This window comes from Lissotriton helveticus, chromosome 9 (assembly GCF_964261635.1).
Source record: "Lissotriton helveticus chromosome 9, aLisHel1.1, whole genome shotgun sequence".
In the NCBI taxonomy this organism is placed as follows: domain Eukaryota; kingdom Metazoa; phylum Chordata; class Amphibia; order Caudata; family Salamandridae; genus Lissotriton; species Lissotriton helveticus.
In genome coordinates, this window is record NC_136070.1 from 1,216,822,503 (window position 1) to 1,216,835,269 (window position 12,767).

The window sequence follows — 12,767 nt, forward strand, 5'->3', positions numbered from 1 at the left end:
CTGGGCGATGTCCTGACGCAGCGCCTCTCTCGTGTCCCCTATGGCCTTAAGAATTTGGTCCAGCTGTTGTTGTTGCAGCCCAGCCGCCCGGTCACCCGTCTGTTGCAGATCATGAGCGTCAAGAGAATCCTCCACTTGATCCGGCGGCACCGCGCCCGCCCCCTTCCGCGGCTTCCCCATGGAGGCTAGTTGGTGAGTGCGCCGCCGCCAAACACAGTAGAGCCGATCCAACGTGTCCAGTAAAGAAGGCCACAGTCGTTACCACGCCAACAAGCCTGGCAAGAAGGGGGGGTCGCACGCGATGAAGAAAAAAGAAAGGAGGAGGTAGTCAGCAGGCCTCGCCGGATTCCGGCTCCCGGCACCCCAACAAGACTCCCTCAGGCCAGTGGCCCAGCAGCTGCCAGTCCAAACTGCCAGCAACCGCACACTGCTCCGGGTCTCTCTCGACGGCCGACAGGGCCCAAGGCAAAAGTCCAGGATATCAGCAGAGGGGGCCCCAGTCCCCACTTAGGGCCAGAGGGCCGCCCAGGGGGTCAGCAGCGCCTCGAGTACCCCATGGCATGCACTCCGCAGGTGGCCCCGAGATCACTGCTGCCAAAGTCAACTGCGGGCCACAACGGGTTCCCCAAAGAGTCTCGGGCCCCTACAATCACAGCGGGCACCAGGCTGCCCGACTCGCCTCCACTGCTCAGCCGATCCGTGGCCGATCCGGCACCCCCCGGGACCAGGCGGGCGTTCGTCTCCGGGGACTTCACAGGTGCCGAGCGCCGACGACCCTCAGCGCCTCTCACCTCTGATGGGCGCCTCCGCCCCTGGAGTCCCCGCCGAGCCGCTCCGTAGCAGCAGCGGTCCAGCACTCCTGTTTTCCGGCGTCCAACTCGCCGTCGCCTGTCCGTCGGGTTCCCCGCGGGGGGTCTCCTACAGTCGGGGTCGGGGCGCCCGCCCGCACCGTGTTCTGGGCGCCTGCAGCGGCGCAGTTTCCGGCGGCCTCGCAGAAATCGAGGCCGGGGATCAGCCGCGATACACAGGCCCAATCAAGATGGCCGGCGGCCGACACCGCAGCCCCCTCCGTAGATCCCAGGCGTCCGCAATCACGGGACCCAGCGCACTCCAGGCCAGCGCTGATGTGCCCCGCGACGATTAGGGAGCAGTCCCGGGAGGTGGCGCCGCCAGGGGGATCAGCAATCAGGATAAACGCCGAGACCGACCCGGAGCTCAGGGCTCAGGCGTCCATACTCGGCGACGTCGTAGCCACGCCCCCAAGTGACCCGTTTATGCATGCCAAAGTAAAATGTATTACCAGTTTCTAAATGAACAGTTACATATATTGCCTTTTTCCATGCACCCAATAAATCATATCACCAGTTTGCACATTTTCTAAACAGATATTACCCGTTTTACAGGCCATAGATATGGATATTACTACTTTTCACATGTCCGCATAGTGCCAGATCTAACCAATTACCATATAGTGTTGCCACCAAGAAACCATTGCAAAGCTCTACGAGAGTCACTTTTAACAATGAGGTTACTTTAAGAAGATAGCTCACTAGTTTTTTCATGCTGCTTAGGGATTGCAAGGTGTGAGGAGGGAATCAAGCTTCACCTTGACTGTGGCAGGTGTCAGAGGCGTTGAGGGTCTTGACCTCTATGTGATGGTCTCCTAAAGGCCATGATATGACCTACTGAAGTTATCTGAGGAGTCGATGAAAACTGTTAAAAAGATTGTTGGTGCTTCTACAGTGGGAAGGCCAACAGGAAGATTAATGAACTGACTGAGAACTTGGCAGTATTGATCAATCTTCAATCGTTTAAAATAAAATGCTAAATTTGGAGAATAATCCATTAGCTAAATTCCCTGTCTTTGTATCCCTATGGTGAAGAAAATTCCATCACTGGAGACTTCCCCAGAATTATGTTCCAGAAATTGGAAGATTTTCTGTTACTGCCAAACTCCCACGCAAGCTCTAAAAGTGACTAGCATTCACTATCGGCAATTCATACATGTTATCTTGTCGTCTGGGAGATCAATGCCAAAGGAGGTTAAACATACCTGAATTCTGTATCCTGGTAGTCTGGTTTTCGACTCATATGCAACCTGGACTTGCCCCCACCGAGTACATCAAAGGATTGTTTCTTGAAAGCATCAGACGAAGAAACTGACGGCCCTTCCCCTGAAGGCAATGCTGATAATCGTGACTTGCCATGAGTTTTAGGAGATATCCCTGTTGCAGGACGTAAGTGCGATGTTTGTGTTCCTGGTGGAGATGTCCATGTTGCAGGACGTAAGTGAGATGTTTGCGTTACTGGTGAAGATGTCCCTGTTGCAGGACGTAAGTGAAATGTTTGCGTTACTGGTGGAGATGTCCATGTTGCAGGACGTAAGTGAGATGTTTGTGTTCCTGGTGAAGATGTCCCTGTTGCAGGACGCAAGTGAGATGTTTCTGTTCCTCGTGGTAAATGAGATGTCCGACCACCAGCATATAAATGAGGTCTCAAATTAGCAGAAGGTAATAGAGACGTCCCTGGTTGTTTCAGCCTTAGGAGCTGCTCAGAATCAAGTAACTGTTTGTCTCCAGGATACAGAAGTGCTGTGCAACGAACAAAAGGAAGACATCAAGTAAGTTAATAATAACATAGTGGGCATAAAACAAACTGATTGGCTGTGCAAATATGTCAGGAAAAATAGCATTTCTTTATCCTAGCCATCCGACTCACTTTTGCAGAACATATGAATTTCTTTGTTAAGCAGATGCCAATGTTTACAGTTTTAAAGGATCCGCACAACAGAACGGTCTACCCAAAAGAGGAGAGGAATGCAGCATTAGAACCCAAGTCTCCTTGTTTGAAAGTTAATCGCTTGACAGCAACACCCTGAGTCCTCCCAATGAACAATGTTTCTAGATTCTACTAGGTGCCTTGGTAATGGCCTCTACCCTATTGTTCAGAGAAATTGCTGCTGTGAAACCAAATCAACACATGAATGGAGGAATAGCGTAGGTGGGTGCCTAACATGGTATAATCAACATTTAGAGCTTTAACAGATGTATGGATAGAGGGGTGGTATTTATTTTGAACCATATATCTAGGTATATAATAACAATCAAATGGCAATGTTGCTCCAACCTCGGCCAGCTATACTGGGATTTATGTTTTTTTGACTTGTAAGTTGTACATAATAAAGCAACATTTGGATGTAATGAAGAAACACTAACGTGGGACACAGAACAGTGTCTTTTGACTGTTTGGAGTTTGACACCTCTAGGGAGCGCTGATGAGACACCTTAATTAGCTCGTGGTTAGCCTATCTCCCTTACTATATGGGTTATGAGGCCAGTAAGGAATCCCTAAGTAAAGGAAAAAAAGGGCAAATACCACCAGAAAAAGGAGAATGGCAAGGGAAACTTCTAGGGAGTTAATAAGTTTAGGACACAACAGTAGAAATTTAAATGGGAGCCAATAATGTCACCCTACAGTGTTCCACTTATGCCGTTCTAGGTTGAGTATCAGTTTATTGTCAGTGGTTCTAGTTAAATAGTTCAAATATGATATTGATATGCACTGGAATGTAGTTCAAATACTTGGGCTAGGTTGGACCTCATTCTGCACCATCATTGCTCTGGAATGCGTTCTAGCAAGTGCGCTTATATACCATACCCTAATCAGGCACCATGCTTCACAGTTTCAGGCCTTCTTGGCAGACACAGAACTCAGTCCTGCCTGGAAATCAGCATGGCGTTTTGGCACATAAAGGTAAGGTCTAGCCACCGATGGGTCAACAGTTCAAGTCCTCCCTAATGTTGCTCCATGGGCTGTTGAGGTAATGGTAAGCATTTAAGATGAGAGAAAGAACATTCAAAATAGAGAAATTCAAGCAGCAGAGAAGGCATAAACAGGAGTTCCTAAATCAGATCTGCCAAGGCGTCATCTGTGCTATTTGTGCATAATTCCTAAAGGACAACCTCTGCTCTGCTAACAGAGGGATCCATTGGAAACTCTCAAATATCTTCGAGGCTTCTGTAGCATCCATTATTCTGTTGACAGTCCTTCCATTCCGTGCCTAGGCCGACACTACTCAACTGATTCTCCATCTTGATGGTAAGTTGTTGGTCACTCTTATTCAGCTCCTAATCAATAAATTGGTAATAGTAGATGCACAAAACACCCGGTAAGTGAACATCAGCCCTTTGTGTGGGGATAAGACAGTACCTATTTAAGTGAAGTGTTGCCTCCGCCCCTCCCTCTTGCCCAGGAAGACCTATCAATTTGCAGATGAATGTAGATGCCATTGAGTGTCCTGTGTTGTGGCTGTCTAGAGGGAAGGCACAAATGTAGCTGTCACTCAGCCCAGCCCAGACGTGTATTGGAGGCATTAAGTAACGGTGATGGGTTTGGATTATGTACAGGAAGTGATGGTGCTCTAGCATGTACGTTAGGAGTTTAGAACATAGTTCGGGAGTCCACGGTGCAAACAGGTCAGGGGGAACAAACCCAGAAAAGAAACAACCCCTGCAAGTGTGTGGGTCAAGACCCACATGACACATATAAGTCAAAGTCCTGTGCACACGTATTAAGATATTCGGTTTTGATGTCAGAACCAAGTAAATGCAACAATGTTTATGTAAGACGTAACGAAGGTCGACATCCAGGGTTTCATGCAGAATAGATTTATATTTCAAATCCGATCAGTACAAAAGAAACAAACCAGCCGACACGTGTTTCGTCACAACATGAAAAAGATGTGACTCTTCAGGGCTCTGGGTTTGATGAAAGCTTGAGAAATCGCAAAACCAGTGTTAATTCCAACCCGGTTGCGGCCTGGGTGAGTGTTTAACGCGCAATCAGGGAAAACAGTATCAGAATTCCCAACAGTCTCTGATTCCAGAGACACAAAGGCACAGGACGGGTACGTCCAAAATGTAAAGGAGATCTAGGCTGGTGTGTGGCAAAAGCGTTCTGTAATCCGGGTATTGGAGGCAGCCTGTCAGGCACACACAGCAGTTAGTGCAGAGAAATGTCCACTGTCTAAAAGTTGCATTTTTTTGTTTTTTTAACACCTTTTAATTGAACACATGAGAAAGCAGAGTGGCACTTTTATCACAAAGGTTAAGAATGAGTACAGTGGGTGCATAAGGTATACTCTATCCCAGAACCACCTCCTTTCCATCGTTGAAATTTCATCGCAACCTGGTGCTAGGCAGAGGCCATATAGCTAACATTCCCGGACTCCAAGGATATCGTTATGGGGCCAGCACACAGACTTCCCCTGTTGATATTCCATTTGCCCCAAATCCCTTCCATTTTGTAGGGCACCCCTTCTTTCATAAATCACTCTCTCCGCCACCACACATCAGTCCATGTCTCTCTTCCAGTCCCTGAGGCATGGGGGGACTCTGCTCCCCACAGACGGGCAATATTACATCTAGCAATGATCATGCCCAAGGTCACCCGGACTTGCCCAATTCCATCCTAGGTCTGTGGTATCCCAGACATTAAGAAGACACTATTTTGCAGAGGTTGTTAAATCGTTACCACACATACTACTCTTACAAGCCACATAGGACCTCCAATAAGCCTGGATGGCAGGATATTCCCAAATAATAGCGAAAAAGGATCTCTCTTGTCACCAGCATCTACACCAAGCAGGATCAGTCACTCTACCCATCTTAACCAACGTACGACATGAGAAGTAAGACCTGTGGAGTATTTTGAGATGGACAAGTCGAAACCGTGAACATAGATAAAAGGTATTACTGGTTGGGGGTGCTACATTAACACTTGCAACAGAATGACATTTCCTTATTCAAACCTTTCCATTAGATCACAGGTTAAATAAACGTAGATCTATTCTGTTGAATAAATGCATCTTCTTCCCTTAGCACTTCACAAAACAATTGTTCAGGCTTCTGTCACTGCTAGACTGAACCATGGCAATTCTTTGTATTTGAGTTTTCCCAAGAACCTCATTTTCTGGCTTCAACTAATCCACAATTTTGTGTTGGGCTTAATCAATAAACATTAATTTCCTCTCACCTCAAGGCTTTGCTGTGGCTTAGAAAGAGCCAAAAAAGACCAAAAGAATAAAAGGTAATACTTTTCAAGTTATGACTTTCAGAAAAATAGTTCTCAATACAGCCTTCATACTGCAATAAATATTGAAGGTCATGCTGGACCAGTTGACAGCAACCAGGATCCAATCTGGGGTACTTCCAAGAGGTTGTCGCCCAGTGTCTCAGTTACAATACTCTTGCGGGTATGTTGGCATGCCTAGGCACCGGGTGCCACATTGTCAGGAGGTTCTAGATGGGGAATCACCAGGGTAGAACACACAGTGTTGGTCTGGGGGTGGAGACGGGCTGATGGCACTTGCGTCTCGGGCACACCCCTAGTCTTCCAGGCAAAGCAATGCTGGAGAGCCACGCTGGGAGGAGCTGCAGCGACTTCGGCAGTGATCGGCACCCACAGCCTTGGAGGGTTGCAGCGTGGGTCGAATCTGACATACTGATCTTTGAATGGAACAGAAGTGCTTTGCAATCAACATTACAGCTTGATGATCCAGCATGCACCGCTGCCAGTAACAGGTTAAAAGGTGCAGTGCTGATCCTAAGCAAGCAAAATCGCTGTTTCTGTGGGCAGGCACGCGAGGATCAGGCACTCTCTGCTCGATGCCGGACTCACAGGTTGCAGAGCCCCACGGGAATGGTAGAATGATGAAGTCTGAAGCTTCATGAACAGGGGTCAAGCCCTTGGAAATGACGTGTCAGAAGGCAGATTCCACAGGGTCAGAGAGCAGCAGGCAGCAGGTCAACCAGCAGAAAGGCAGTACTTCAAGAAAAGCAGTCTAGATGAGTCCTTTGGGCAGCACAGCAATTCCTGTGACAGAGCATGTTTACAAGTACAGTAGTGTCTGAATAGATGGGGTCAGAGATCCAGTACTTATACCCAAAAGTACCTTTGATGTTGGGGGTGACTTTAAAGGAGCTCCTTGACGTTCACAGGTCCCTCTTTCAGCCCAGACCTGTCTGCCAGCCTCGCAATGGGGGTAAATTAGCTTTCCATTGTGTTACTGTGTGTGTGTGTGTGTTGCATAAATATTTTACATATTGCCTGTTTAGGTAAGCCTGACTGCTCTGTGCCAAGCTAGCAGAGGGTGAGCACAGGCTATATCTTAGTGTGTACCAGTTTACCCTGACAACAGTGGTGCTTCCTAACTGGCCTGGGTGCATACCTTAGCCATCCAGAAAACCCATTTCTAACAGTAATTATGTGTTGTACTATTTCCACTTTCTCTGGCATCAAATTAAGTCTTACAAAAAGCCATTGATATTGATAGTGGTGAGCATCTATGTCAAAGCCGAGGCACTGTCGATGTTTTTCAATGATGGAAATATGAAAGTAGGCGCCTTGGAAGCCTACACTTTGTCGTGAATGTCATCATAAAGCCATGCACATCTGTGCCTACAAACCATTCCTACATCTAGCTGTGGTACCAGCTAGGTATTTATTGATTATCGGTTGCAGCAAAGCAGCTTTTATGACATCTGATGTCCAAGAAAGAATCTCATCAGCAACCTCAGGTGGAAACATAGATACAAATTGTTCAATCTTGTTGATGTTTTCAAGGCTGTAACAATACATAACTGTGGCGGTGTTTGAGTCTGGGCCAAAGAAGTATTTTGGTAGCAATTTGTCTCTCACTTTAGCCATGCCTTAGCCTGTGTGTACAGGTGTGCTGTGGGCAGGGGGCTTGGCCTTTACCCCTGCCCATGGTTACTGTGGCATCTTCTGACCCGGCAAGGGGCTTTCCCATCACTAAGAAAGGCTCATAGTTTTCAGTAATACTTTCTATCCAACATGTAGGGTGTCCGGTGTCCGGTTGATGGCTGATTGTTCAATAATGATCTCCCCCATAGACAGTGAGATAGCGTAGGCTTACACAAATCCAAAGATGCAAGCGTATAAAACAGTGTAGATAAATACTGAGTGATTGTGATATCAAGCCCAGTACCTGACTGGCGTTTAACTTTGTACTTTCAAACTATTTGGTGGATGAGGTTTGTCCTGCTCCCCTAATTCAGAACCCATACAAGAATTTGGGTCTTTAGTTAGATCCTCCCCAGATGCAGACAGAAGTTTGACTGGCTGCTGGGTGTCGAATCCAAAGTACTGCAGCTGTGCTTTTATTTATTTCACTAGCAGCCCGTCCCGACGTTGTCCGGGTATGAAATAGAATGTGTGTAATGTGTGTATTTGGCAAGGGCAATTTATTTTAAAATCTCGCGGTAGACAACATTTTTTGTTTCATTAGAATAGGGACGGAGAAGGCCCAGCTGCAGCCCTGGTTGATGTTAGCAGGCGCGTGTAATGTCGTTGAATGAGAGAGTTATCAGCCGCGGGTAAATCCGTTTAATGAGAGAGTTGAGTGACAGCGAGTAGGAGAGGCTGCAGTAATTGTCCCCGCAGACACGCTCATTTGCGTGTTCCCCCGCTTGAGGCCCAGATGCAGCCCTGGTTGAGGTTATCAGGCGCGTGTAATTAGTGTACTGATCCGCCGCCTGAGCCCGGCTAGAGCGCTGGTGGATGGTAGCAGGCGCGTGTAATTTCGTTGAATGTGAGAGTTCAGTAACAGCGCGCAGGAAAGGCTGCAGTAACGTTACTTACCAGGCCTCCAGGTGAACGCGTTTGTCACGCCCCCAGCACATGGCCACAGCAGACGATCTTCTGATTAATGTACGACCCACATGGAATGAAGGGCGGAACGTAGCACACGCCCCCAGCGTTTCTCACGCCCCCAGCGAGCCCCTTGATGCGGCACAATTGCGTTCACATGGCATGAAGGCAGGACACATGCCCCCAGCGTTTCTCACGCCCCCAGCGTTTCTCACGCCCCCAGCGTGTCACACCCCCAGCGTGCCCCTTGCTGCTGCGCAGCAACATAATTGGCGCTTGTATGTACGACTCACATGGCATGAAGGGCGGACACACGCCCCCAGTGTTTGTCACGCCCCCAGCACACGCCCATAGCCCAAGATGTGATGGCCGTACCACATGCCCCCAGCGTTAATCACGCCCCCAGCCCACGCCCACAACACAACGCAGACTCGCCCACAAGTGACTACTTTGCTGGCACGGTTCTTTTACCTTTTAAATGTATAGAGGAGCTGGCCTAACGGCTAAGGCGCTCGACCTCGGACCTGGGGATCTGGGTTCGAGTCTTGGTAATGACGCCAAACATCCTGTGATTCTGGGCAAATCACTTAATCTCCCCGTGCCTAACAAAAATGAATGTGTGTCCTCATGTAACGTAACTGGTGCTATGTAAAGCGCTCTGATACCTGATTCAGTTCGGGTCAAGTTCGCGCTATATAAAACTCTGCAAAATATTTTATTTTAAATGGTGGCCGTCTGCATAGCCTATGTCCTTCTGCTGCAACTGCCCTTTCCAACGCTGTATTGGGTGTTGTGATTAGTGCTGTGGTTACTGGGATTACCCGCCTCAGGCTCAAAGGTTTGGGCTCTCTCTTTATAATATTAGTATGGATTAAGACATCACCAATTAAGGCTAGAATAGATGATTTTAAAAGGGAGTTGGATGTCTCTTTTGTCAAGAAATTACAAAGTGCGACTTAAACTCAGCGTTTAAATTACTGGTGGTTCAAAAGGTATTTTACTTTGTTAGATTTACAGTTTGATGCCTACTTATTTCTGGACAAGGTGATGCCAAAGGTTTGCTCATTGTCTTGTGCAGTTTTTGAAAAACATAGATATTTCTTAGCAAGGGTGTTTACATCAGCAACAAGTATGGCTCGATATAGCTACTGACTATTTGGATGACTTTCTTTCTGCTGATGGCAAGGAACAGGATGACCGTTAGGGGGCTTTAGAGAATTTTCAGGGTTCGATGGAGGAGTTGGGGGTGCCTTTGGCACTGGAGGAGACAGAGTTCCCAGGTACACAGTTGACACATTTTTAGAATTGAAACTGTAATGAGAGACAATGGAAGTGAAGAGGCCTTAGGCTAATGTGGGTAATATGCTGAAGATATAGCTGAGGAATGTGCAGTTCCTTTTGCTGTATTAGAACTTTGCATGTTGGGTTGTGTGAGCAGATCAGTCATTCTGTAGGCACTCAGCGCTGGACTTTTCAATGTCTGGAGCATATTGTTGCATTTTCTACCAGTGTGAAAGCAATTTTATGGGTTTGGGTGACATGTTTCAGAAAATGTAACTGTGTGATGGCATGGTTATTGAAAAAAATTGAATGATCGGTTCACATGTTTGTCAAATTATGGCTGTTGTGTGTTTGCTCAATACCATGTACTATCTATGGCCTTGGAGCTAGCCAGGACATATAGCTGTTGAGCCCCGACTGCCTTTACTGTATTAACTACATCCACACATATATATCGATTTATGTTTTTCATGTTATGATAGTTGCTCTTTCAGTCACATAAATATATATCTAAATTATATAGGCAAAGCTTTCTTTTGCATATATACAGGTGCATAAGGCTGTATAGTATTCCATGATATTCTCCTCATGATAATGCAGCATTACACAGACAACTTCTGATAGTCCTTGTGCAAAAGGACTACAAATACCAACTATGCTCTATTTCAGGAAGGGAGGGTATTCATTTGCACCAGGGAGAATTATTGTGGCCTGTGTTAAACAAGATCAACTCACGCTTGCCATTAGGTATGCAACTGCTGCATTTGACCTCTCACAATAGCAGACTTTTTAGCTGCTAGCACTTAGTTGGAGGAAGAAGAAAAACAAATATGCTATCTTTCTTCGTAATATTTTTGTTGTTTATGTTTTCTATTGCCACAGTAAGTTTGATATTTGCTACTCTTACTTAGCGTATACTGTAGTACTTTGGCTTGTAATAATAGACTCTAAAAGTAGTAGTCTAAATGTATTGTGTATTAACTCAGGAAATAAAGTATAGTGAGCCTAAAAATGTAACCTGTTTATCTCTGGCATGTCTGCCTGTTCCTACAGTGGATCCTTTTACCAGGTAGTTTATGGCAGATGTTCACTGGATACCTGTCTGGTTCCTCTGCTCCTCATAGTAAGTTGGTATGCCAGTACAGCCTAGGGGCAAAGAGAAATCTACTAGGTGTGACCAAGATTGCTTGGCAACATGACAAGATTGCTTGGCAACATGACAGTGTGGGTGTGTGGGTTTTGGTTTATTTCCCTTGGTCAGGTGGTGTGTGAGCAAAGGTTAGCACAGTGTAGAAAGGGCTTGTTGACCTTTTTGAATGTTTCCTGCTGGTGGTGGCTGTTGTGTTGTTGTGTAGGAAGTTTGCCAAACAGTAGGTGACTTTTAATGCTGATAATAAGGCTGTGGTGGTGCTAGTGAAAAGGAAGGTGGTAAAGAATAAGAGGACATTAAGGCTGCTAAGAGTGTTTGATTAGGCTGCTTAATGCGCAGTATGATTTTAGGAACAGCATATTCCAAGTATAGGCAGATATTGCAGATGTCTCATATGCATTGCCAGAGGAGGACATGAGCTGGAGATACTAGGTGACAGTGGCTATCCTTCAGTAGGGGTGGTTTATTGGAGACATTGTTTTTTCTAGTGGGGGGGCAGTGGTTTTTAAGCTGTACACGGTTTGGATATTTTCTATGGCATTTTGGATACTGAAGTTTCTAGGGTGTGAAAGGGAACTGGGGCTACAATGGGAGGAAGTTTGTGAAGGGGCATCTGCATTACAAATTTGACTCAAGAAGCCCAATGCAGATCTGGTGTGAAAGAGAAAGCAGTGTATTTAAGGGATTCTGGAGATAGGAACATTCGTCTGGTTCGTGTTTGAAAGGAATTATTATATTTATGGATTTTCAGAGGCTACCTTTATACATACGAAGGGGTAGACCGTGCCCAGTTTTCAGAGACCCAGGGAGTTAAAGTCAGCTTTGGAAAGGTTGGGTCTCGCATACTGGTACTGTTTCTTTTCAGATAGAGGTTGTGACAAAAGATGGCAGGATTGGATTTTCTGATAAACAACTGAAGGACATTTGGTGGATGTCAGATTACATAAAGAGATATGTCTAACCAGAGGGGGTCTTGTATCGATAGTGTTAATGCTGTAATATTTTCACTCCCCCCAAATTTTGCCTCGTCCCAACCCAAACGATGGGATAATGCGGGTAAGAATGGTTGGACACTCATTGTTAAATGAGCGGCCATACAGGTCTATGTATTATTGAATAGAATTTGTTCCAAGGAGAATATAAAGGAAAGCAACAAAGTCATTGATGATTGGCATGTCCTGAAGGAAGGTGATGCAGGCATTTTGCACAAGATTAGGTGTTGAAAGGATTACACATAAATACATTAAATTTAAAGAATATGATTTATTTAGGAAAGGTGGAGTGTGTCTATTGTCCTTGTGGAATGTGTAATAACTATATTATGGAACTCCAGAATGTGATAGCCCATTTCCTGCAATAGACGTCATTGGGCTAACTAGGAAATGATGACGTGACGATAGTGCATGGGGGAGGGCAGCTGATATGTGAGGCTGTAAGAAGGACACCAGAGGAACTGGAGAAGAGTTAAGGGGATACAGAAAATGAGAGCAGTTAAAGAATAAAAGAGAAGATTATCAAAGGATGGTTAGGGGACAACTCAGGGTGAAATAGAATGAGAAACATTTAAGGTTGTTGGGGATCGGTGATTATGTGTTGAAGGAAACGTTGACTTTTATGCATCCATACAGCATTATTAAGGTGGGATCATTAGACAGTAGGACTTTTC

The 12,767-nt window shown here is 46.0% G+C and overlaps 1 protein-coding gene across 1 annotated transcript in view; it reads right to left on the reverse strand.

Moving 5' to 3' along the window:
- EFCAB12 (EF-hand calcium binding domain 12) overlaps positions 1 to 12,767 on the reverse strand; it is a 150,352-nt gene that overhangs the window by 34,046 nt on the left and 103,539 nt on the right. The window contains exon 7 of the mRNA XM_078662392.1: positions 2,054 to 2,591. Within this exon, the coding sequence (XP_078518518.1) occupies positions 2,054 to 2,591 (538 nt within the window). The remainder of the gene's footprint in view (positions 1 to 2,053; positions 2,592 to 12,767) is intronic.